The sequence below is a fragment of the Anticarsia gemmatalis genome, chromosome 1 (genome assembly GCF_050436995.1).
Source record: "Anticarsia gemmatalis isolate Benzon Research Colony breed Stoneville strain chromosome 1, ilAntGemm2 primary, whole genome shotgun sequence".
NCBI lineage: Eukaryota > Metazoa > Arthropoda > Insecta > Lepidoptera > Erebidae > Anticarsia > Anticarsia gemmatalis.
In genome coordinates, this window is record NC_134745.1 from 12,194,255 (window position 1) to 12,221,497 (window position 27,243).

The 27,243-nt window shown below is 35.4% G+C and overlaps 1 protein-coding gene across 1 annotated transcript; it reads right to left on the reverse strand.

The window, feature by feature from the left end:
• Positions 1-70: 70 nt before the first annotated feature.
• Positions 71-20,552, reverse strand: LOC142976707 (uncharacterized). Its single transcript, XM_076120219.1, has 5 exons — positions 20,362-20,552; positions 3,854-4,063; positions 1,828-3,696; positions 1,610-1,740; positions 71-1,532 (listed from the first exon to the last, which is right to left on the reverse strand). The coding sequence occupies exons 2-5, from the start codon at positions 4,044-4,046 to the stop codon at positions 1,308-1,310; spliced, it is 2,418 nt and encodes an 805-aa protein (XP_075976334.1). The 5' UTR covers positions 4,047-4,063; positions 20,362-20,552; the 3' UTR covers positions 71-1,307.
• Positions 20,553-27,243: the final 6,691 nt, after the last annotated feature.

Consider the following 27,243-nt stretch of genomic DNA (forward strand, 5'->3'; position numbering starts at 1 on the left):
AATTCTAAGTGTTTTGATTTTGGTGAATTATGTGTTTAGGTACAGAAAAATGAAATAAGATTGAAACAAATTTTATTGAAAACCATTTATATTCGGGTGTTAGTAATTACTTGAATAAAGTGATAACATTCAAGTCGTTAAAACTGGCGCGTCGGCCTTACAGTATTTGTTTAATAAATTTTACATTCATTATATTCTATCTAATTTTCTCCATTCCGACTAACATTTATTGTAAATGTCGAGATAAAACATTGTAAATTTCGCATAGGGAGTTGTAAACAACGCGGTCAGTTTGTGGTAAAGGACACATTGAAGCCAAATTTAGATCGGAAGACTTAGAGGGCCGAGGGCAATATCCACTCGTGTAAAGGCACTCGTGACGTGACGCGGTGCGCCGACGTCACTCGCGCGAAACAAACGTTTATTGTCCTAGTATAGTCTAAAGTGGCGCACTACTCCTAATGAATGCGTCTCTCAGTAGCTCAGGCCTGATGGCGGGGAGGGCCGAGTGGGGCGGCTGTTGCGGCTCACAAAGCAATACTGTATGTCTTTCATCATTTCCAGTTCCCTTTATTCCTAATTATTAATTTTAAACGAATAGAAAATATAGATATAAATAAATGGGACATCTATTTTAAATGTACCCATGTGATATTTAATAGATTGGAATATACTCCCTTTATTATAGTCTCATATCTTGGAAATACATTTATTATACATTTAGTATCTGATTAGTTCCAATACTTACGTGGACACACTTAAATACGAATATACGTAAGTAAATACTTAACAACAATAAAGTACCATCTCAATACATTCATAAACACTTCGATTTACCGAAAATCACATCTACTCCTGCCCCGAGTTCCACAATATATAATAGATGGATCTACACTTGAAATACGATCGCAAAAAACATATCTAGCAAAAGTCCATACAACGTTCAATATAATATAATAATAATATTCAAATTACATTTAACAATGAAAGCGTAGAATTATCGCATAAATAACACTCTAGCTGACGTATGTACTATTGAGATCAACTTTGTGTGAACCTTAACGCTATATCCCTACGGGTCTATGGCTGGTTAGACTCGTACGAATACAATAACAAAGTTTTAACTAGGTATAATACTAATGGTGAAATGATATACTTTAGGTGACGAGTTAAAAAAAGAACATTAATCCATCAGATGACGAGTACAGCTCGCGGTGAGACATGTAGAAGAAGCCTCCGTCCATTATATGTGACGTGAGGCTTTAGTTTGTTGCCTTTCATAATGGTCGTGCGTTGGGGTCGGTAGCTTATCGCTGGAAGGCGCGCTGCCATCCGAGGTTGAGCTTGAGCGTGGCGGGGAGACAGGGGCTCGCCTCGCACTCGCCGTCCAGCTCGTCAGCCAAGTTGTCGTGCAGTTCTCGCAGCGCCATGAGAGCAGAGCGGGCCGCTCGCTGGCAGCTCATGTCGCCCTCGCATGTGGTGTCGGCCTCCGATAGGAATACCAAGTCGCAAGTGGTCGGGGGTGCCTCTCCCTGTTAACAAACAAAATGTTTTTAATCATATGTCATATACGAAAAATTTTTATGAGTTTCGTAGTAACTATACTTACGCAAAGGTAGCAGATCTGATGCAGGCTACAGAGTGGCAGGAAGAGTTGTCCTCGATCACCAGCCAGCAAGTCCACACCGCGGCATCGTTGTACAATCTTTGCAAGTACCGGGCAGGATCCAGAGGCACCCACTGCAAAATATAAACGTATTAGACTCTGAACTTGTGTACCTAATCCCTAAGTTCATTATAACTGCATTTTAAATAATAGAATGTTACCTGTAGACATCACTGGAATTCGGTGTCGGCCGCTTCCACCCATGTATCCTTCAGAAAACTGTTCCTCAATTTTTCCATTCAGGTAATGGCCAGCTCCCTGTTCATCCTCAAAGTCATTATTTCTTTCCTCCGCCTTCTCAAAACCGGGAATCTCATTGGTCATAATTTCCACCTTTTCCTTCTTGACGGCCACTCGCTTCGCTTTGGTTTCATCAGTGGGGATGGGTGAGGGAGCAGCGCTAGGCTTGGTCTTTTGGATCTGCAGACTTTGTTTGAATTCTTTCAAGGCCTTCCTCATCTTCTCCAAACTGTACGCAGCCGCTAAACGCGAAAGCAACTTTTCTTTCATTTCCTGTTCTTCTTTGGAGTCAAGTTCCTCTCCAACGTTAGAATAATGAAGCGCCTCGTCTACGATTAGTCCTTCCATGCTCCTCAGCTTTTTATCGATGTTGTCTAATTTAGAGTCATTGTCCGAAGCTGAACTCCGCTTATCATCCTTCTGGACCGCAAGATGAGCTTGATCTATTTGAATTTCAGTTTCTTCGTTAGGCTTTGTCTCAACATAGTTCCTTTTCACGCTGCTGTGCCGCCGAAACGAATTAAGTGGGTAGATTACTTCCTTGTTAAAAGTATCGAAGTATTGTTTCCTTAAGCGATCCTGGGTCATGTCGTTGACGAATGCCATTTGTTTTTTGGGACGCTTGTCAATTCCAAAATAGTCAGACCAATCGATCGATTTCTTTTTGATATTTATTGGTTTTTCCGCGTCGCCGTGGCTATCGTCATGTGCGTGATCATGGTCATGATTGTGGCTATGTTCATGTTCGACTTCCTTCCCAGAAATACCGGGGTGATGGATGTTATGGCCATGATGCTCATGACTATCTTCATCTGGGATAGTCGAAGTATTATGCTCATGGGTATTGTTATGGCTCGTGGTGACCATCGGAGGCTTCACATCGTGATCGTGTTCGTGTTCATGTTCATGTTCGTGTTCTTCGTGATCACTACTTCGCTTGACTGGAGATTTGATAATGTCCATCTCAGAATCACCAAATATTTTCGATAAGTCCTTAATTAGCTTAGGGTCAGTACCAGCACTGCTGCGGAACGTTTGTAGTGTGTCGCGTTTGTTCTGACTTTGTGCGAATCGTTTCTTCTGGATGCTTACATTGTAAGGACCACTGCTGCGCTTGGTCACTGGGAATCGCTTTTCGACTGCATCGTAAGTATATTGGTCTTCATCAGCTAAATCAGACAAGCTGTCATCATCTAAAGGCTGGAACGCAATAGCATATTCTTCTCGTAGATCGTCTTTGTCGTCATCAGACAGATCGTAAGCGTTGTAATTAGGATCTACAGTTCCGGGCCCCGTCTTCCGCGCATCATAATCGAATAAAACGGGATGATCCGTGTCGGAGTCAGAACTTCGTTTCCTTTTGAAAGCGATCGGCCCCCAATTATCAGGGTATCGTTTCTTAACAATTTTCTCTTTGTAAAGTTTGACAACACCTTGAGGGGCAGATTCGATATTGTTGGCGTGTTCTTTGTTATACTTGTACTTTGACCAAAGTTGGCCTAAAAGTAGGGCGTATTCGGCGTCGTTATCAGGGCCGTCCTCAAGCATTTTTTTCTCCTCAGCATTACTTTTATCCATGAACAGATCACGTAACCTCTCATTGTCTGAATGATGACTCCTTTCGCGGAAAGCTGATTCTTTCTTAGCAGCTGCGTTTGCGGAGTTCTTTTTCTTGATTAGTTTGTATTCGTAATCATCAAGCGGTCTTTGTTCTTCGTCTAATAATTTCAAGATGTATTTCGGAGACGGTTCTTCTTCCGGATCTTCGATATCGACGGGGTAGTCAGGTTCTGAAATAAATGAAAAGACGAAGTTGAGATCACAGATTGACTATTGATCTTAGTTTATGTTTACTTTGGCATACTTAGTAATTATTTTTATTCTGGCAGTATAGACAGATAACAATTATTTAGGCTATGACTTATGTTTTAAAGATAGTGAAGTTACCTGGATAAGCTTGTGGTGGTACAAATTCATAAACGGCGTCGTAGTCGGGTTGTGGTAGTATCGGTCCGTGCATGCGGCCGCGCTGTCGGCGCTGGAGAGCTTCCAGCGCGCCTCGCAGTGAGGAACCTCCGCGGTCGGCGCCGGCGCACGCCACGGCGCACGCGGCTACCGCCAATAGCCACTTTAGGCCCATGATGATCGTTTTCGGTTCTGAAACAAGTTATCAATGGTTTAATAAGAATTAGTGGCTGCATTAGTGCTGCGAAGATTAAAGGCAATTTCCGATCATGACGTCATAAGTTCTATTCACAAGTCAGGCTTAACGCTCTTCTTCTAATTTCTGTTAGTTGGGTAACGTAAACATCTCTGCCCACACCTTTAGATTAAACAGGCCTAAAATTATAATAAAATAGAAAACTTTATATTACCTATGTAAGTAAAGGATATAATACTCTAATATTAAATTGGGTCAAGAATGGATGACGAAATTGTTTTCTCTTTAGAGACCTAAATACGTACCTCACAAAATTTAGTACAAGATATAGTACTGAGCGAGATTTTATTTGTACAAATGAAGAAAACAATCAATCTCAAAAAGTAATAAAGCAAAGTAAATTAATTGTTTTTTGGTTCAATTAGTTAATTTGAGATAAAATCCGAATGATTTATAATGTAGGCCGGTTATTTCCCAGACCAATTACTTAATTGTTACGACTGCGGCCTTGTTCGAACAATTTGATGAATAAATAGCTTTGTACTTTAAATTATATTACATTTCTTGTTGAATTTTAAACTTGAACGCTGCTTATAATCTAAATCCGTACTAATATTATAAATGCGAGAGTTTGTCTATCTTTATATCATGTCTTAACATCTGCACTGCTGAAGTGATTCTTATGAAATTTAACATGAAAATAGTTGCAATCCCGTAACCGAAGATATGTGTAACTTTCTTATCAAAAAAATATGTTACTTTTATTTCAGGCTCCAATAATTCTACAGCGTAATAGTGGCTAGTTATCAATGAAATCATTTGCATTTATCATTGCAATAATCAAAAATATCCTTAACGAAAGACCACAACGAAAGCTTTAATTCTACGTGACAATAACATGCAGCAAATGGAAGATATATCTAATTCTATCCATTCTACGAGGACACGTGTGCACGTGCTCTCCCAGTATTAATAACGGGACAATATTGAATATTTCAAGTTTGAAACGGGTCTAACCAATCGAGTTATGTCACTCTTTATTCCGCTACGAATATGAAACAGAGGTATATTGAATTTCATGTCATTGTCAGCTCATGTGATATGAGTATAAAATGTATAATTTCTGTGTTATGTAACTGCAATGAACTGTACATTTAGAAGTGAATAATAGGACAAATATAGGGAGTAATAAGTTTTTAAGCTCTTCAAAAGTGCCTGTACAAGATATATGTACCATAATACGGTTCATAGCATAAGACGTATGATTGTCGTATATTATCTCTTCAAATCAAATCAGTGATTTACATGAGTATTAGTCCGACAGTTATCAGATCCGACAAGAAAATGCATTTGCCTATTTTTTTATTAAGGTCAGATACAAAATTACAAAGAAAAAAGTTACGTTACTGTCGTAGCATTTCGTAGGTCTACGAAGCTACGGTGCTACGAACTTAACGTTTTAAGGTGAAGGTAGACTACGCCAACACTGTTACTTATGTTAGGTTTCACCATTTCGTGTAATAGTGGGCGAGTACAGCTAAGCGCTTTAACTTGGCGCTAGTCCAAACTAGGATAGGTTTCTGAGAATTTCTTGAAAGAGAAAGCCAATAATATTATGTTCGACGACTTTAGAAGCATAATTATAAGAACGTTTTATAATAGATCGGTTCATTTAATTGTGGGAAATGTGCCGTATGCTATTTATTAATGCCGCCATTATATGAGGCCTTAGTTTCGATTTCTAAGTCGAAATCACAAAGTAGTTTACTTCGAGCATAATGGTACAAGTGTTTAGATAAATTAAACATAAAATAAATTAAGTCCCCTACAGCCTGGCTACGGTCTATTTCTTACGAAAATGAGGGAAAACGTAATATTATAAAAAATACATCCTCTATATTTATTATATGAAAAAATAAATTGCACGAAATTAAAATGTTTATATTAGAATTTATCGTAATATTTAATTAAGTTATTTTCCTGTTTTGGGCGAGGCGGAAAGAAAACATGACAAGGAAAATTCTTTGTATAGGTAATGTATTTCATAATATAATAATTATTATGTAAATATATATTATATAAACAGAACATGTTTTTTTAACATTATTTATGTAACGTATTACGAGATAATTTATTTAGGTATACTTTATTTAGGACTGTTACAATCTCTCAAGAGTCTCTGTTCTAACACACTTATCTTTTTCAAACAAGTGTAAATCATGAGGCCGAACTAGTTTTATATAAAAACTTAGCACTAAACACACAGAAAAACGAACAATTTAATACTAGGACTTTATAATCCAAGTGGCGTTCTATTTGAACTTCTGCTGAAATCTGCGCTGTATCCCTCGGGTCGTACATTATGAAAATGCCAGCTACTACTCAACTAATTGGATGGTCAATGTGTATTTTATAAAGTTTTATGTAAAATATACATTGCTTTTTAATGGAAAGGAGAACTAGAGAAAGAAATACTTTTTGTGTACCGAGTGTGGCATTTGGTTCTCAAGCAGGTTATTCGGGGTTCAAGTCTAGGGTAACCCCCACCAAAAACTTTATAAAGTTATGTGCGTATGCCATCAAAAACAATGTGTTAAAAACCCCAAGTCTCGCTACTCATACTCTCTGCCGTAAAAAGTTGTGAGATCTATGTAATACCAAGTCGATTAATCTATTTAGTCTCTTCTTAAAGGACTTTCTGTCTTAAGTTATTATCACGCCAATATTAAAAATATTTTACGTTCAAAACAAAGTTTCAAAAGGTTGTCTTTCGCACATCATTTTATTCTACACAAAATTGTATTGAGTCTAAATCAATAAACATTTCAATCGACACCGCGATGCGACGTAAACGTATCAATACATTTGAATGCGTACATTTGATAAGGCTTTGTTAGGCTTCACGTTTATACATACAACTATTGTGTGCGAATACTATCATTAATCGCCTGCTAGCAGACATCGACAGGGTTCTGGCTGAGCCTGGCTTTACTATCATTTCAGTGCTAATATTTTAATAAAATATCGCAAGTTTCATCACAATTGGTGGAAAATTACATTAGAAATTTTGGTTATATGCCACATAAAGTCATCAAGTCTATTTGTTAGTATTGGTAATGCCTGATCCACGCCAAATCAAATCAGAGCCATGTCGTAAATGAGCAGATTTCCTTTAGTATTTTCAAAATTTCGAAGGCTATTGTAAGTCAATGCCTGTCATTGCCATGACTTTTCCAATATTTTCAATAGTAAATGTCGCCTTATCCATGAATCACGTCAATCAATCAGTTCTGTATTTAATAATATTATGCTCTGTACTCTTAACCTTCACCTTACAAAAGGGTGAACGTTTTCTACTACATTTTTATAACAAAAATTAACTAACACTTTCACCGACCCGAAGATTTAACTCGACACGAACAAAAGTACTAAACTACGAACTTCTAATAACTTGAACGCGATCTAAGCGTTCATATAAAACATTCAGTTCAAGGCTGTATGAAATTGACATTCTCGATGCCGGCTGATATTCAGGGTCCATTAAGGATCGCTGGGAATGTATATTAAGAGGGCACCCTACCTACGAGAAGGCAAAGTTCTTCAAGAGACGTGACTAGAGAACTAATGAATTTTCTCTATAAGTTCGTGTAATAAAAAATTTAATTCCTCTAAGTGTTGTAGTTAGTATAAGTGGATGAAAAACAAGTATAAAAAACTGGTTGCCATGTGCATAAAAAAAATATAAGATGAAAAGAAAATAGAATTTCATACTTTGTTTAAGTTTCTTTGCCACGAAATTAGTTATCTTTATCTTTGCTAAAAATTAAGCTTTCATTAATGGCTTTCATATTTTTTTTGGTTAAAAACAGTGCATTAAGTACCACGATAATCAGTTGCCTAGGTATTAAAAATGGCATCTGTTTAAGTCTAATACGCCATTTTAATATTAAAGTCTTATCCACACCCTTTCGCTCTCAGTTAATATGGGGTCACGGTTAAAAGGCTACATTATGCCGATCGATTCACGCGATTAAGCACGTATCGAGACGTGCTTCGGAGAATACGTTAAACCGATTATCTGCGTCTATTTATGTATGATAATCGTATGCCTCGTGAATTGGAAATCGCACACAACACAAAGACCTAGTTTTAGTAATTACGGGTAAGTGATGTATACAAACGTACGTCAAATTCACGACATGCTAGTAAGCTACTTGCTTACCTAAATGTTGAAAAGGTAGCTGATAGAATCAAACCTTGTTTTGCAACGAGTAGAAATAAAATCCTAATAGTAACCCTAAATAAAAGGCTACCTAGGCGATCAATCACATAATTGATATATATTGTACAATATTTTTGACCGTTTTGATACAGCGCGGCAGCGTGATGTTAATTTAATTGAGCAAACTTATTGCGCATTACTTTTCTACATATCGGTATGTAATCAACTTCCATTTAAAACTGTTAAGATTCAAATATGCATTTGATGCACTTATTTTTCTTTATTTCGGCTTAAAAATCGGAGCGTCAGGACAATTGAATCAAAATCTTTTACGCGGCTGCAAGTAAGGTTATGTGTAACGTGAATCAAAATATATCTTATGATGTCAGTGAAAAAGATAAGCTTCTTTTCTTTTTCACTCGTTTTCTTCAGACCGACTGAAGTTTAATATGTAAATGGTAATAGCGAGTTGTTTCATGTTTTTCTTACAGCCATTAAAATGAAGGATCGATTGGTTTATTACGCGATTGTAGTGGTATATTTATGCTTATTTTATAGCCACTAAGTACTACTATTTTGATAGAATAGAAGCCAAATAAGGGTTTCTTTTCAGGCAATTTTTCAGTGTCTATTACCTTGTAAAAATACTTTCGTGGTTCCTTTGGGAAATAATAGAGATGGAACCTTCTAGCGGTGTTTGTAGAATTGCAATCGGTCGAGAGGTTTGTGATTTACGTACCATTGGAAATTCCACTGATTTTCTATACCTACTGGGTTTTAAAGATTTGTTGACGAGAAAGCCAACACTATCATAATTACTAGCACTATTGAAGGGAAAGTAAGTGTATGCCATAATCGTTGAGTCAACTTGAAGAATTCTTCGATGTGTTTGCACTCACATTTCTGTTTTCCAGCAATTTGTCTCATATATATTCCTATTTATATCCCGGAAAATCTATATGCTACAGAAAGCCAAAGTTATTAAGGATTAAAGTCGCTAATGATCGCTTTGAAATAAAACTGCGCAATATTTCAATAGTAAGTTAGTCAATAGAACACAATGACGCAGCATTTCTGGTCGTTTCATACATTTTACATTCAAAGAAACTAGCCGCCCACGCGCCTTTCTATTTACGTAAAGGAAAAGCATTTTGTTTCATTAATCATACAAACTTGTTTGAAGTAGCGTCCGTAATTATATTTGCTTAGTTAAAAAAGAGCATGTTATACATGTTTTAAGAGACATAAAAAGACAACCATTCGAACATAGCATTCTTTTTTTAATTCGGTAAAAAAATACATATAATAATATGTGAAAACTTTGCGAGTAAAACAGGATGCACTAATAGCATCTATCAAATATTTTTTTCAAAGTGTGTTAATCTGCTATACCTAAGCCGTAGACTATACCTACCATGGTTTCTAAAGCTTAATAACGTTAAACTGTCTATACTTAAAAAGTAACAACACAGTAAAACATCTTCTAAAAAAAGAAATTCTTTTAGCAAGCCATTAATGGCTTTGCGCGCATCGTTCCGATGTTTTATAACAAAAATACCTGGTTGTTATTCGAGCTCGTTCTAAAAGAAATTGTTGCTTTCATTATTTGGAACTGGGTATAATATTTGGACAATTTTTCCGCAAGACATGTTTTTTTGAACGCAAGCTCAGTGAAGGGTGTAAGGAAATTTGGCAAGCTTTCGTGTGTAGCCGTCATACTCAGACGTATTCGGTTGGATGCTGCCGTGCCAGTGTTTGTTTTTCGTACATTTATATTTTTCTTGAATGGAGTTGTATATAAGTGATAGTATTTACTGTATAACGGATGTGAGTCATAGAAACAAATATGTAATAAAATATTGGATATAAACGAAAAACGAATTTATGGATTTTGTAACTAAATAATTCAACTCAAAACTACATTATCTTTTTGCTACAGAGGTACTTTTGAGACTTTACTTTAGAGAGTCGACATAAAACTATTTCTCCGAAAACGAATTTATTTAAGACAAAAGCGAACATCAAATGAACGCTGGCATTGAAATGTCCGCTCCATTCCGTCCTATTCCTATGATCTGACGTATGTTTCCAGCAGTGAAATGCGACTGGTTTTGTGCAAAATATTTCTACGTAAAGGTTCGTGTTTCCGACGCCTTTTGTACTGTTATCTAGAATACTAAACAGACAGACAGATAAAATTGAGACATTTTTGTTTTATTTTTCTTCCCTTTATATTACTAGTCTCAGTATTGAAATGGAAAAAAGTGCTTTGATAAACCCGAAACGTTTCCTTTTCTCTTTTTCTCGCTTTGTTTTATATTCTGATAAAGTTGTTTCACAGAAAAGGTTGTTGTCATTCTGAAGAGTCCCGTTTCAAGGATGCCAGATTTTGTGTAAACGCGTAATCTTAATTTGTTTCCGACGGTAACGTTATATTAACTCTTTGAAGTTACTGTTGAATATTTATTAAGTTAAATCAGATTGTAATCCTTTTTGCTCAGAGTTTTATATATACAAATAGTTGCTGATTCTTAATTCCTGAGTGAGGTTAGGCAGAGATCAAAGAACGCTACTAGCAACACAGGGTAGTAAGGTACCCGCGGGTATTAAGGCCTAGCTAAGGGAGATTTGTAATAAAATGAAGAATATCCAATATAATCAACCAGTTTTTATAATAATCAGTCATGTACTTATATTACTACCGAGTTTAAACAAAAAATTGCTTCTAAAGCTTAAAACTAAAACATTATATCACTTTTAAAAAAACGCTGTCTTTAGGCCTTATTATAATAGGGTAGGGTAAAAAGGCCTATACTATAAACTATTCAAAAATCAACTTAAACTAAGTAAATTAGTATTCTTGACATCAATAATCATTAACATAAGGCAATAGAAAGCATAGTAGTCTTAATATATTAAATAAATTGTCCTTATTTGCATCCATCAGGACATTGAAAATCATCAGTATATTCTGCAGTCAAACCGACACATTCTTCGTGGTACCACTTGAAGCACTGCGAACATTGCCTCATTGTATCATCCATTCTATCTTCTTTGCAGGCATGACCGTACCGATATATTTTTTTTTGTGATTTATTTTTGTCAGATCGCCTTCTGACCACAATGCTCGTTTGGGAGGCATCGTGACTGTAAGCACCGAAAACAATAATAAATAAATTGAAAATATAAACTACGTATATACTACCCACTAACAAACATTTTAAAAACACGCTCCTACTTATATAGCAGTTAAAAAAATAGGAGTATAATAAGGCCTATTGTAAAATTTTATAGGCCTTAATATCCGCCAACCACCTATTTACAGAAAAGAATAATAATATAATTTTTATAACTACAAGTCTCTTAAAACGGTAATCTAAGGACAAGCATACGGTAATTAATAAGCGGACAGTCAATACAGGTTTGTAAATATGATATTTTCTAAACAACTTACGTTTTACTGGAGTCAATTTTTATAATTCGTGCTGCTGAACCGCACTTCTGAATGATTTCGACGATATTTGCGGGGGGAGAAGTGCAAGAGTGTGTCCGCCACTTTGCAGCGACTCGTATACGCTCTGAGCTTGTGTGACTGTAATCTTGATCGTCTACTACTGTATTTCGTACGTTTTTTGTTATTTAGGCCTTATTACCCGACAGGCCTTAATACCCGCAGGTACCTTACATTATTTACTAGCTAATTATTCTAACAAATGCTTCTTGAAGTTTAATCAAATACTTCGTATCTATTGATATTCCTATGTACCTATGTTTTATATAACAAAACGAAAAATGTATCACCAATCACTAACTACCGACTTATATCCCAATTTATGTAGTAAACTATATCCTAAAAAAGATAAACCTTAATTTTTAACTTTTTACTCATTCCCAACGTTTACAGAGCCGAATCAGCAGAGAATAAATAAGGCCCCGTCGTTACAAAGTCAGTAAAGTTCAGTGATCAGTACCCTCTTACGTCACGACATGGAAACCTTTTCCCGGGCCGTCTCTGTGGACCACCAAATTGTACCTAACTGCAATATATTACCTAGCACTGTTGGGAAGATACCATTATATACAAACAAAGGTAATTTTGTTGCGTATTATTTATTTAACTTAGTTTTGGTATCTAAAGTTTTTGAGTAGGTAGTTGTTGTTTTGGAAGGATAGATGTCAGTAGATGTAGTCTAAATATACTGATTGAGAGTAGTGAATTCAAGTCGGAGTGTATGTGAATTCCTAATTTGGTCAATATTTATTGCAGACAGTAGTTTCGAAAAGGCATAAATTAAACTTAGTGTTGTGTAGTACAGTTGACTAAGATTTTTTTCTAGGTCTTTTGCATCTATAAACTACCCTTTTTCGTTTTATCTAAGTGTATATTTGGACTAATACTGAACCTCACTTTGTAATTAAACAGTAGCACAATACACAAGAACTATAATATATTTACTCATATATTCTACATCGTATTTATAGAACTTTCATATCAGCACAAGTTTGAGATTATTAGTTAAGCTGTGGGAGAAGTGAGGTGTCTTAATGTTTCATCTAAGACGACACGATGTTAAACATTAACTAAGTTCATACTGAAACTAAACTTGAGTATAGCACAACTTGGACTGTGAAGTTGGTATTAGTTTAAGTATGAGGTTCTTTGACTTCAACCACAAACTTACACGATACTTAAAGTATAAGTATTATAGTTTCTACAAATATTCTATGATAAACTTAAAAAAATACGTATTAGAGACAATCACATTTTACCTTATGCATTTTAATATACACGGATAAATACTTCTGTGTCTATAGAAACTATTCACCTTATATTAAAAAAAAAAAAACATAAAATCAAAAGTTACATGTTAGTTTACACAAGACCCCTTCAGTGACCCGCTTGAGCGCCATGATTAACGTTTGTTTCCATTAAGGACTCGTCGCACACACATATCAAACTCGTAAACAAATAACACCGCATCAACTTTAAACATTAACCCTCTTATTCATAAACACACTATAAACCTATTTTAGTTAAAGCACTACTAAAATATGTTTTCTCTTTTTCATTTTGCTAAAGAGTGAAAGAAACAAAACACTTTATAAGCGTTTCATAACTTCACGATTTTTTATGAATAAGAGGGTTATTGTATAACATTAGCAAAAGCAACGTACTCAAATCGGCAAATTCGTAACGGTACGGTCGTTACTCATCCCCTCTGTATGTGCTAACGTTGACCTGATAGACACTTAGTTGATAGCGGGGCGCAATGCTTTACAATATTCTTTACTGTAACGGCGCCCGTTTATGCAATGGCATATCAGGTGTTTTGTGTTATGCTTATAGCGTTATAAATTATCTGAAGGCTTAGATTGAATTTTTTATCGATAATTATAATTATTTATTTTTAAAATCCCACCTCTAAAACTGAGAGCAATGTATTTAAACAAGAGCCACACAAATTTTACAAATTCTTACTTATTTTCTGCAAAGGAATCGTTAATATATTTAGCTGACAGTTGATTGACGCGCTTCATGTTTCCGTTTAATAAGACAACGTGAGGTAACCACAGTTGACGGCGAGTGTTTAAGTGAATATTAGATGAATAAGTGGTGAGAGTGGTTTTCGTTACATGTATTTAAATAAACGCTGCAGAATCCTTTGTTTAGTACATGGATGTAGAGAAATCTACTATCTAGTACTGTCTACTATTATTATAATTTATTTAAGTTTTTTTCCTACAGTCTACAACTTAGACCTACCAATTAAGTAACCTACCAAAACAATTTACATCAACATGAGTGACCAAGACAATAAACTAAGATCTCCAATTTCACAAGACTTAAATAATATATGTAGGACAAATTGATTTTCTGGTTTAAAGTTACAATAAAAAAATCTATGATTTATTTTTGTAACATTTTCTCGTAGAACAACCAAATCAGAAAATTTAATTTGAGCCGCCTACTGAGCTATAGTAATCCAATATAATATCGAACAAATCAGAAAGTATTTTCAAGTAATTCTACCAGCTTAATAATGCGACTGAGATCTATCATCCATGTAATTGTTACATTATAATAAAGGGAAAGTACGTAATTAATCCTTATAAGCCAAAGCGGATATTGGAAGTTGGATTAGCGGCCAATCCAATCGGCGAAGTTTGCAATCCGTCGGCGGATCTCAATAACCGGCACTGACGGGCACCGAGACGGAAGGCGGGTAAAGTTAGCCCTAATTGATTGTTGAAATGTAGACATAACAACCATTATTGGCTGTTAGCTTATTCGGTATATTCTATAGCCTGTGAGTGATGTTACTCTTTTTGTATTTTCAGTCGATATTGAATCTTTTATATAAGGTAGATCTCTGGTCTAATTCCCGTGTCTGGAAAAGTTTTGTTAGATTTTGTAGAGTAGTAATTTATGAATAAATTAATTGCTTACTCTTTAAATCGTGTGTCGGTTTCAGGGAACTAGACGCCATAGCCACAACCGGTCAAGGATACATTGTAATCAAAATGCATTGTAGATATTTTTAACTGATAACTGCTGAAGAAGCATTCTGTACATAGTTCCCGTAACTTGAAACGTAATGACATTTGTTATCACTCTTGGTTTTATTTCTATTATGGCTAGATGATAAACAATTAATTCCGTAGGTGTGTTTACGAACTAAATGTGACCTCGCATAAATGTTTGACATTTGCTTTGTTTGTTATGCTTGAATAAAAGACAAACTAATGGGATTTAGGAAGAAAGTAGTACGCTATCATCAAAGTTTGAGCTCATTATTGCTAGTTCAACTCGTGAAGTAGTGCGACAAAAAGCTTCCCTAGTTTCTGTGGAACCAATCGATTTCAATATACCTTCCTAATATATTAATGTACCCATGCACTATGCACCTATGTATGTACGAGCACATAAGCAAATAATAATCCGAACGAGCGGCTTGTTACCTATATTATTTGGCTAACATGCAGTAAAATTATAAACAGGCTGCAATTTCCTACACTTGTTAGCTATCGAAAAGTCAACGTGAAATGTTAAACAATTTGTTGACTTCATAAATTGGTACAAAATAAGTACTTTTTAAATCAAATACGTGTTTAACATAAAGGTATTAACTACGAGTCGGTATTATACGTTTATTGCGCTTTATCTATTGTGTTTAATTGTCAAACATGTCAAATATAACATTGTTATATATACATAGGTATATATCCATATATGTAAGTATATGTAATCCCTAACTCTTCCTTCGCGTCTCATATAGGCGGCGTTTTCTCGGCTTCGCGCCGTACGTAATAGAATTAGGATGTCTCACCCGGATAGACACTAAGCTTAATCGTATCTGACACCTACAGGAAACTATACATGCAGATATAGTTACAATACCTTTACATGCTCTATAATATGACAAGTTTAAGACGTTAACGTTGTATGTAGTGACGATTAACATCAAAACCCATAAATTTAATAGACAGCTTCTCTTTTTCGCATTTCATACTTAATCTGTTTTCTTTAAAAAATTAATGATCGTTATTAGATGATGATTGACATTATGATCGTTATTAAATCTTAATCACAAATAATAAGGAACAAATAAGTCAACTACTAAAACTGAATCATTGTTTAATTTAAATAACTCACCAAAATAAACACGTAGAAGGGGAAAAATAGTCAAAACATCAATCTATTTGAATACTAGAAAACCGTTTTTAATATCAATGTCAATATCTATTGTTAAAATTAGTCGATTGTTTCGCCCCATTTATCTTCAATAGACGGCAAGCAATGTGAGAATCCTAAAGCATTTCATGTAAGACGTATGATTCATCAATTCAAATCAACTGTTTTCTATGCTCTCAACATACCAACATTACGAAGGAGTAATATTTTCATTCCATATCTCTTAGCAAACTATTTGTAATTAACATGTAGGAATGTGAGCTAGACATTCTTTCACGTCGCAATTTTCCTTAACGGCGTAACTCTAGATGTTTATTAGGTTGGATATAACAGGGAAGATATCTTGTATAACACATGAGACATAGACAAACTACAGTAATAAAGGTACCCAAGACAAGTAGTTATTATTAAGAAATAGCTTTTCCCTGGTTTTGTTTTTGCAACTTAATTAAACGAGATAAAAGAAAATCTTCAGTAAGGAGGCATAAAAGGTATTTGAAATTTGAAACTACTCTGGGCGTTTACTCGGTGACTGGTCAATGGTAACGGATTTTAATGACCTTATAATTAGATTCCGCAAATAGACTAATATGCGCACTAAATTTAAACACCACTAAACGTTAAATATCGATAGACGGCAAAAAAGATATACGCTATTGCAACTCATAGACCTCAATGAAGCTTAAAAGTATTGACCGTTGGACTACAAAAGAAATGCTTTTATCTCTCCACAATTCAATCAACAAGATCCATCAACAAGAGATACCTCCGTTTATCGCGATTGCTAACTCCCGATATTGTCAGCTCGTTCATACCAAACTTTGACAACAGCCAGTAAAAAATGTTCACCGAGTATTTTTATTTACACATCATGTCGTAAAAAGGGACAAAGCTTTGAGACCACTGATTTATAAAATCGGATTGCGTTGACCGATCCGTCAAGCGAGAGCAATATGTGCGTCCCTCGGGATATTTCATCGTAGCAATCTATCCCGGTTATTGCGCGTATGCCAACAGGACATGACCCGAAAACTGGCTGGTTAATGAAGCTTTGAAATCTACCCACGCAATATATTTTTTGTAGAATTTTGGTCTAGTTGTACACATCCAATTCTGATGTGCATTGACTTTAATCAGAAAACCGGTTGAAATATGGTTTAGTTTTTCAGCTGAAATCATTTTTAATTCGGATTATCGAATTAACCTCTGACCGGTCCGAGCGTAAATGTCAAAGGAAATATTTAGGTCATAAATAGTGACCGCCCACTTGTTCGGAGTAACGTAAAATAAAATAAACCAATCAATAAACGTACATAATTTGCCAGAATTATTTAATAGGTAGGTAAAACCAAAAAAAATCTACTACTATTCTTTGTATCATTTCTCATTATCCTCAATCAAAGGTCCTATTTCATATGAAGCTTAAAGGGGTAATCGAACTGTCATTTCATTTGATACAAGTATCCTTCTTGGAAACATATACAATTTATAAATAATTGTACAACAGGCTTTTATCACGTATTCAAGCAAAGTATTACCGTAGTTCGCGGAACTTCTAATAGGATACGCAATTCCCCGTATTTTATGTGCCGATCCTTTTCCATCAGGAAATCTGATAATATTGCGATTCACACGACTACCGCTGTAAATCACACTGAAAGAGCTAATGTTATATGTTAATCTGATGGAGGCTGGTTTTAATTTGTATGTGTTAAACTTATTATTTTTTTTTTCACTTTATTTTTTACTTGGACGCGTTTCTAGACGTAGATTCCATACCAACAAATGACCGAGGGGACTAAAAATTCAAGTGAGACCCTTTGCAGCAGCGAGAAATATGTAGAAATACACGAATTAAAAAAAAATGGAATCAATTCGAGTAGAAAAGTAAACACTCGGAAGTGATATTTTCTAAGTAACTTATAACTATATATAAAGAACTTATCAAGTATGACTTTAGGAATGTCCAAACTATCTAACTTTCCTTGAAGGGGAATATTGCGAAGTATCCTTCAAACTTCTCAAAATACTTGTCGAAGTGTGTGGTTGCAAACATTCGCACTTGAAAACCGCGGTAACGGTCCAACTACAACTAACCCCTACCACAGACATCGTGGTATGATCACGACTTAGCCGAAGTGGAATACGAAACCAAGACCTGCCTGGCGAAAGTCTGACTTCTTAGCCATTTATCTAAGACTAGCTGACTCCCGCAACTTTGCTTGCATCACATAAGAGAGAATGGGTCATATTTTCCCCGTTTTTGTAACATTTTTTACTGGTACTCTGCTCCTATTGATCGTAGCGTGATGATATATAGCCTATAGCCTTCCTCGATAAATGGGCTATCTAACACTGAAAGCATTTTTCAAATCGGACCAGTACTTCCTGAGATTAGCGCGTTCAAACAAACAAACTCTTCAGCTTTATAATATTAGTATAGAAGTATAGATTTGTCACGGTATGAATAGTATACACGTTTTAGAGTTCATATAAAATAAGTATTTTTATAAGAGGTCAGGTGCGCAGTACTCGTAACCGACGATCCTGTATGATAAGATGTATGGATGTGAATGAGGCAAGGAAAGTTTGTAAGGATCGTACCAAGTGGTTTTCTTTGATCTCTGCCTTCTCCTATGGGAAAAGGGTGTGATTTTATACATGTATAGTCCATATTTTCCTTGTACAAACAGAATCTTTTCAGTCTTTTTCCTCAACGTATGCTTGTTGCCCGCGGCACTGTCCAAAACATGTAATGTATTTTATGTAAAGAGCCTTTATTAACGGGTCAAACATGTTACAAAGAGTTCTTTTTTGTTATTATTTCGCGTGTAGCCCAAAGCTTTCAGGCCTTTGTGTTTCCACGAACGTGTCCGTGAATAACGCTTCATATTTTGTAAATGAAAACATTTCGGGAGCGATGAGTGTATAAAATGTTTTTAAATGTGAGCCCAAACACGTGGAACGTGTCGTTTTAATGGCCTTGTTTTCTACAGGTTGTATTGATACAGGCAAAGCTCTAAATTGTCTATCAAAGAGGAGGTTACCGAATATCAAAATATTTTTTTTGAAAGCCTAGTTTTACGTTACTTTAATCTGTGCTAACAAGTATTTTAAAACGCTACTCATTATTTCGTATCTTTTTGATTTACGGCCTTTAAGCGCGGATCCTAAAACTGAATATAAAAGTTCCAATTAAAGAATCTACAATCGAAAGCGACCTCAATTGTCTCACTAGAGTGTATTAGAGAAAACTAATATCAAATTGTTAATCCATTATTATAATAAGTACTGGTTTATATTATGAAACGTATCATCATAAATTGGGGACCAAAGGAACACTTAAAGCTCATAGCGCTCATTGTATCCGATCAGTAAGAAAGGTGCGGTTATTCCATAGATGGATGACCGTATGTAGATACCACGCTGGCTGATCACAGTGACAACCCTGCAGGGTATCTACTTAAGTGTTAAAATTCAGTACCGGTTTTTGTCACGATAAGATACAAACGATTAGGTGCATATTAATGTTTTCATGATTTTAACAATTTTGACAGTAATTTAACCATAGAATATTAAGAGCCCATGTAGGATTTAATTTAGAGTGATTAGCAGCAAAATCGTTTCCAAAATGGGAGTAACTAATTATCTGATCCAGCCAGATAACTGTGATAATTACTAATTACAGCCCCGGCCCACGAGGGATCGATATAGCGTCAGTGATGATCATGACGCATTATCTGCTAAACACGTTCAATTTTGATTCATTTATGGGCTCAACATTAAAAGTAGATTAACGAAATACAAACTCATAATATTTGCAAGTAAAGTTTATCGATAATGTTATACTTGAATAACGAAATCAATTTTGACAAATTATGATTGATTTAAACGAAATGGTAATGATTGTAAATACTTAATTCAACTTTTAAGTACACTTACATCAAACTTTACAGTAAAGCCACACTTTAAAGGTTACTACACTTAAGAAATTATTATAAAATAAATATCGATAAATAATAAGATATCGTTTAAAAATAAAAAAACCTGAGTTAACTTCAAAGAAAAAGCTTTTGAGAGAGACACATAGCCGCAAAAGTTTGAGCTGTAATTATGAGCACAATATTAAAACCCCACATTCAATAATCAAATAATAATATCACAGATATAAAACAATAAATAAATAAACATGATTCAATAAACAATTACAGCGGTCCGCTCTCTGACCTGACCTGATTAATCACCATTTTTATTGCCCATAAACTTGAGCCCAACAAAGCGACCCGACCCGCGTGCTTTCAACACAATTTCAATCATGTTATACAAAAGAAAATAACAGAAAAACTAAACCATATCTAATAGAAAGCTATAACACTCACCTTAGAACATTTATCGCGATTGTACACAACAAAACACAGTCTGAGAAGCGTTCGTTCACTTGAGGGGTTGAAAAACAACTGAGACGGTGTTGGACAACTTGCGCGGTGGTTGGTGCGCAAACAGGAGTGCTAGGTTCGGGAAGGAGCGGCGCGGACCGCCGGCTGCGGAACCTGACTTATGAATGATATAGCCTGCGAAAGGTATCTTATGTCGGGAGCGATGGAGGCGCGGGGCGCGCGGGGAAGGGTTATATAACGCGACGGATCGATACGAGGGGCGGGCGGTTAGGCCGCACACACACTTTTTTCCCTTTATTGCAAACTACACATTGGCGGTTAATTGTGTTTGTTTTATTGCAACGTTTACACTCATCAGTTTCAAATGACACGCCTTGCTGCAACTGATATGTGAGATTTTATTTGTAGGAAAAATGTGCGGATAATTCTAGTTTGTGGATAGTTGCAACTGACGGGAGTTGCCAGCTGAAATATACAGAATTTGTCGAGTATTACCATATATGTTTATGATGATATGTACTTCACTGAATATAAGCTCTTATAAAACTGATTCACTGTTATTTTTTTAACAAAATATTGTCCCTGAAAACAATTTTCAATGAGAAATCAAGATATTCAGGAAAACAGGAGTCGTCACGCTCCAATACCAAAACGCTTTATGAACGGGGTTTAACAATAGGTGATAAGGCTTCCATTCTTTTAGGCTAGCCGTTTAATACAAGAGGGTGCCGTTTCCAGCAATTACAATCAATTTAATACGTATTTCAATGTAAAGTCCAGCCCACTGGGGACTTTGAGGCCAACAGGTTTATTTATGTTGCGGGACGAAGGTCCCAAACCCGACGAAAGGGGCAAAAACAAATATTGTTTGAGTCTAGCCTTTTTATAATAAGCTTTACTTCGGATAGATATTTATTACGACATGTGCTGAAGTTTTTGGGTCAAACTGATTTTGCTGCAACAGGCAGTATCTGCTAAATTATAATAATATGGTGGATACGTTTTTCGGGCTTGTTATAATATTCGGTTATTCAGTGAGACGACTATGTTTTGCACACGTTATCATAAATGAGATAAAATGTATGAAGTCTTACTTCTATGTTTTGGTAGCTATAGAAACGTTATATATGAGAGAATATATAATATATCTCAGTACGTTACAAAAATAAATCAGTCTGAAGAAAAATATACATACTTTTATTTTAGGTGAAAGGTTTTTCACAAATATAATATTTTATGTCATCTTTTTACTGTGAAAGCAATATTATTTTCAATTTGTAAAGCGCGGTGACGGCTGAATAGAGCTTTTAATAAACTCTGTCACGGTATCTTTTATCGCGTCTAATGGTTAACCATTACGGAATAATAAAATGGTGCTTTTCTGTTTTATATATTTGATAACTGGTTTTTGCGCTTACGTGAAGAGATTTTGTAGTAAATAGTATCCTACGTGTTAATCTATGTTACCAACTATCTATGGCGTCTTTAGAATATTTGGAAAAAGATGGAGACATGAGCTTGACACCTTCAATCCAGAATGGAATCAAACTGCCGGAGATAGGTTACAGTGGAAAAATGGGGGAGGCCTTTGCCCAGCAGTGGGACGATACAAGCTCATAATTATAATGAATCTTATCTATACTGGATTATTTAAAAAAAATGGCTTAAACTCAGCCTATACATAAAATTTTGCAGCAGCAGTCCCAAAACTTTACCAAAGTTATTTCTTCGTGGAAGAGAAATAAACAGTCTTACATTTTCACAAACTTATTTATACCTTTACTATATAAGAAACATTTCACTTGTAGAATATAGTGGCTGTTGCAGAAATATTCTGGAAATAGAGTTATCAAACTATGACCTAAATCTCTTAAATCCTGTTTTAGTTGAATTAATATTACAAACCCTTGACTAATCTGTGCCAAGGACTTGCAAATTACGTGTTAGGATTAGTTGTTTTACAGGTATAAAGCATTACTTATGGAAACGTGTATTTTTATAATATTTCGTCCTTCTTGGATACACATCCGTTTTGTAATAAAAGTGGTTTATGTTGCGTCTAACGATTGAGGCGTCTTCTATCCTTACTCTTTGGTAACTGCAAAATAGTTTTTGTAAAGTACTGTATATGAGTCACATTAAAACCAAAATTGAGCTTTAGAACCTCAACAGGTTTTGAGTTAAAATCGTTTGTATAACTAACCAATATCAGGAAATAAAAAAAATATAGTTTGTTAAAGCAAGCTTCCACGAAACCTTTTTATACTCACTTATTCAGTTGGAAAATTTGCTACAATACTCAATTATCGGAAAGTCAATTAACTGAAAACACTAATTAATACGAACATAAATCTGTAGTGAATAAGATACGCGAGTTAATTTCGTAGCATCATTAACTGTAGGTATTCGCACGCTCAATTAGTTTACACTATCCACATTTTGGGGAAATTTCATATACTATCTAATGTTGAACTAAAATGGAAAATTCGGGGAAACTTCCTTACAGATTTGCTTTTGCACTAGTTTTTATTCCTTACATGCTATGCATTTTCTCGCATTTATGGTTTCTTTTTTATTGAGAGGTTGTAGCGTATTATTAGTTGAATTATAGCCTTCATCTTGAGTCGTTTTTTTGGGAGGATAAGCCAGCATAGATCCTGCGTTACCGGTTTATTTGTTGCCAAGAACAAGAAGTTATAGACATTTACTCATCAGCTTTATCTTAAAATATCTACTCGTAGTACAGGTTTCAAGAGGGTTTCTGCTTTTTATTAATCGGTTTAAACCAAAAATCGGACTCCATAATATTTTCGCATATAATCTGGTCCAACATCTATTTACGACACCAATACCGACTTCTACTGACGGTTTACAGCTTTTAACTTCATTCCTCGCTTATGAAGGTGACGGGTAAATGCCTGTAAAAGTTTCAAATATTTAGATAAATTCGATAAAATTGATAGAACGTTGAACGAAGCACGTTATGACTTCATAAGTTTTAAACTTTAGCGTTGCACGATGCATATCTAATAAGATATTGAGATTTATGTTCTCATGCATTATTTACCCCAGTTAGATTGACACTTATGATGCTGGGAAGCACGCAGTTAGGAAACTATTTTAGTAGGTACTAGTTACTGCCCGTGACTTTGTCTGCGTGAGTTTCCCAGGTATAAAAAATATCCAATGTCCTAATCAAGGTTATAAACTACCCGTATTCCAATTTTCACCAAGATCCCTACCGGGCGGATGGTGATGTTGGCGTAATTGCAATGAACAAACATCTTTACAAACTTTCGCATTTATAATATCAGTAAGATGTCAAATGGGTTCCTAAAACTTTGTTTCCAAGTCATTACCAGAGTATTAATGTGCCTTTGACCAAGTTATGCCAGTTCAAATGACTGAGTCAGTTCCGTAGCACGTAAATGTCACAATTCGAATGGATTGCCGGCACTCAATCATGAGAACTGTAGAAGTGTACCGCGATTCTCTACTACTATCGACAACCGACAACCGGCTAGCTATCGAAAAAAATTATATGACAATCGGTTCAGCGCCTCTAGCGGGCGTCGTAGAAACTATTTTGGCAGTAAATTTTAAATGTCAAACTCGCGATACTCGGATGTAGCAATTGTAGAGAATTCTGCTACACATACCTGCATAGCGATTGCATAATTACTATGACGTCACACACATATTATCTCGAGCACGGACAACACGTAGAGCGTGGGTTGTGGGTAGGTGTGAAGAGAAGGCTTATCAGGAGTAAATTACAGCAAATGATTTATAGTGAAAAGGTTTTTACAAAAACTCGCCCAATTAATCATCATACATAACCTATTAAACGTATTTTGCGCTCATTCTATAAAGCAGGCGCTCTTACATCGAATTAGTGCGAATCGGATGGTCGGTAAACTGTGAGCTAAGCAACTCTAGGCGCATTCGATAGATGGGTGTCCGCATAGTGGTATTTAAACTGAACGTCTCCGTGCTTCCGAGGGCACGTAAAAAGTCGGCCCCGATTGTTAACAATTCATATAATAGACGTTAAGTCATATCAAAATCCTGTTTGAAAAACTTTGACATTTACAAGACCCCCATTATCACCATTTATAAGAAACGTACCATAAAATAAACATGCAAATGCTCCTATAATACCTAAAATAATCAAATTTCGTTTAACATTTCTAACGACGATAACTAAATGCTGCTAAAACCTTAAAGCGACTATTGATTATAAGCTATTAATTGCTGAAATTTTAATTAACAGTGGATAGAAATACACGTATTCGTTAATAATGAAGACTGGTATCGACGCGTCGCAATTACACCCAGTTGCCGCTTAATTGGATGTCATCTTTGTGAGCTTGGAATAGTATCCTATAACTATATCGATGAAATACGAATAAAGATTAGGATATTATACTTGTGTACTTTTACCTGAAGGATAGTATCATAATATATTTACGTGGTTCACGCAAAAAAATACTCTTTTAAAATGGAATAAAGGTTTATTTAGAAGTTTTCTAGTGTAGTTTTCTAGTAATACGAAGAACTCTACGATTACGCTTTAAAACTGTATCTCATTTCTAATTTGGTGTTCGGCAAAAAAATATCATTGATTTTATATTTAAGTCTACGAGCTTTACCCAGAGAGATAACTGTGTTATGATTTTGAAATCCCTACTCGGATAAAGTTGTTGCGAACACGATTACAAGCCACGAGTAGTCAGATTAGATATCCAGCGGAGGTCGCTTGTAATGTTATTAGGTTTTTCCTGTAAATTCCACTGCAGCGGCGCTTCCTAACGTTGTTATTTATTTCGCAGTAATAGGAAACAAGCTTGTTGATATTTACCAGACATGGAACTGAAAGAAAACTTGGAAAGGAATGCATAATAGAAAATGGAATGGAAAGCTTTTGTTAATTTAAATGCAGTTTATTTTACTGCCAGTATGGAAGATCGACATTGTGAGAAAATTTTACAAAAAAAAACTTTGTTTTTAATTCGTAAGAACTTAAGAACCTTTTTACAATGAATAATACATAATGGTTTACGTTTTAAGAAATGGTTAAAGTTGATTAACTGTTTCTTAACCACTTCTCAAAACTGAAAAGTTATTTCTAATTAAACTCGCGGTAATTAAAATTGTCACGTAACTTGCCTTTATTGCAGCACCCTATAAGGTTCTCATAAAAGCTGGCTATATTACAGAAATTAAAAGCGGGAAGAGGAAATCTCATATAAGGCTTCAAGAGTTAATATCGATTTGTTTTTAGCTTTGAACTACCGTCAAAAATCTGGTGCATTTTTTAACTGCTCTTTCTCTAGATATAGTATGCTGTTCAATTTAGCTAAAGCTATGCTAAGTACTGGTTAGTGCGAGAATTGATATGTATTTTTTATTATGTCCAACTAGATTATTAAATCAAAGGATTGTCCACGAAAATCTAGGAAATATTTTGATTACTCAAATGCTTACTTTTACCAATCAAAGCCTCTACTCAAATGCTCAAGAAACAACTAACATCTGAATGACTTCATTCCAATGTTAGAAATTTTCTTAAGCATTATCATGTAACCATGTTATATGAAAAGGATATTAAAACAACATTATACTTACTTTTTATATCTATCTGAGTTACAGATCTCAGGAGATATAGGATCGGATAAATATTTAGATGTGTTTCTTCCAGTCGATGCGAAGAAACCTCGGTCGTTCCCCGAGGTGCACTTGGAATCCCGGCACAGTCCCTCGTGGGGAGTAAGTGAGAACGATGTTTAGTCATGCCGTTAGTTGTAGTAGCTCGGTAATATATCACTATAACGTAGTGTGAGAGATATATTAGATGAAATGTGAAGAAAAATACGTAATTGAATGTTCGCTTTAGTATTTTACTTGGAATTTTGGTATTTTTTGATGATTTTCTGTTAACAATTACTCAAAGATTGTATGAAGTTAGGAAGTCTCACTGGTCGTGTTGGTTATCCGTGCCACTGGGCTATGAGAGTGAAGGAATAAAGAGGGTACCTGTGTATCGTGTTAATCTTGTACTCAAATCTATACTAATATTATAAAGCTGAAGAGTTTGTTTGTTTGTTTGTTTGTTTGAACGCGCTAATCTCAGGAACTACTGGTCCGATTTGAAAAATTCTTTCAGTGTTAGATAGCCCATTTATCGAGGAAGGTTATAGGCTATATTTCATCACGCTACGACCCATAGGAGCAGAGTACCATTGAAAAATGATACAAAAACGGGTAAAATATTGACCTATTCTCTCTTATGTGACGCAAGCGAACTTGCGCGGGTCAGCTAGTTAGCACTATAAAGTTTGCTCCTTAGGCCGATTTCAATGAAATTGGCGTCCCTCACCGAATATCGGCTAGGAGGACACACTCATACGCTTCGTGAGTTTATGATAGTTAATATGTCAAGACATTTACAGATTGTATACAATGTAACATTCTTTAGAATGTATGCTCTGTTATATCTATAGATACTCTAAAAGCAAATTACTCGATACTATGCATGCGATTACCGAATAGGTATATATCTTGTGCCGAACGACCAGACAACCTATAAATAAACCCTTAGTTTAATAAAGGCGATTCCTGGAAAGGCTGTACACAAATCCTAATTACAAAACGCTCGCTAGAATTCGTATTCAGTATTTGTTACGTAACATGACGGACACATATGAAAATGAACTGTTTTGTATTAAAGCCGAGTGTCGGGTTCCCAGTGATTTGTCATAACGCCCACCGCACAAGCACCGAGCACAGTTCTACAACCGACGCGAGGATTAAAAAGGGATGTGGAATTATATTCTTCATTAAGAATACACGGAAAAGCTACGT

Bases quoted from the DNA above. Each gene is read 5' to 3' on its own strand.
- LOC142976707 (XM_076120219.1), bottom strand. From the start codon at position 4,046: ATGGGCCTAAAGTGGCTATTGGCGGTAGCCGCGTGCGCCGTGGCGTGC. The intron at 3,697-3,853 runs GTAACTTCACTA...CATTTATTTCAG, and splicing joins ACCACCACAAGCTTATCCAG to AACCTGACTACCCCGTCGAT. The intron at 1,741-1,827 runs GTAACATTCTAT...TATATTTTGCAG, and splicing joins AATTCCAGTGATGTCTACAG to TGGGTGCCTCTGGATCCTGC.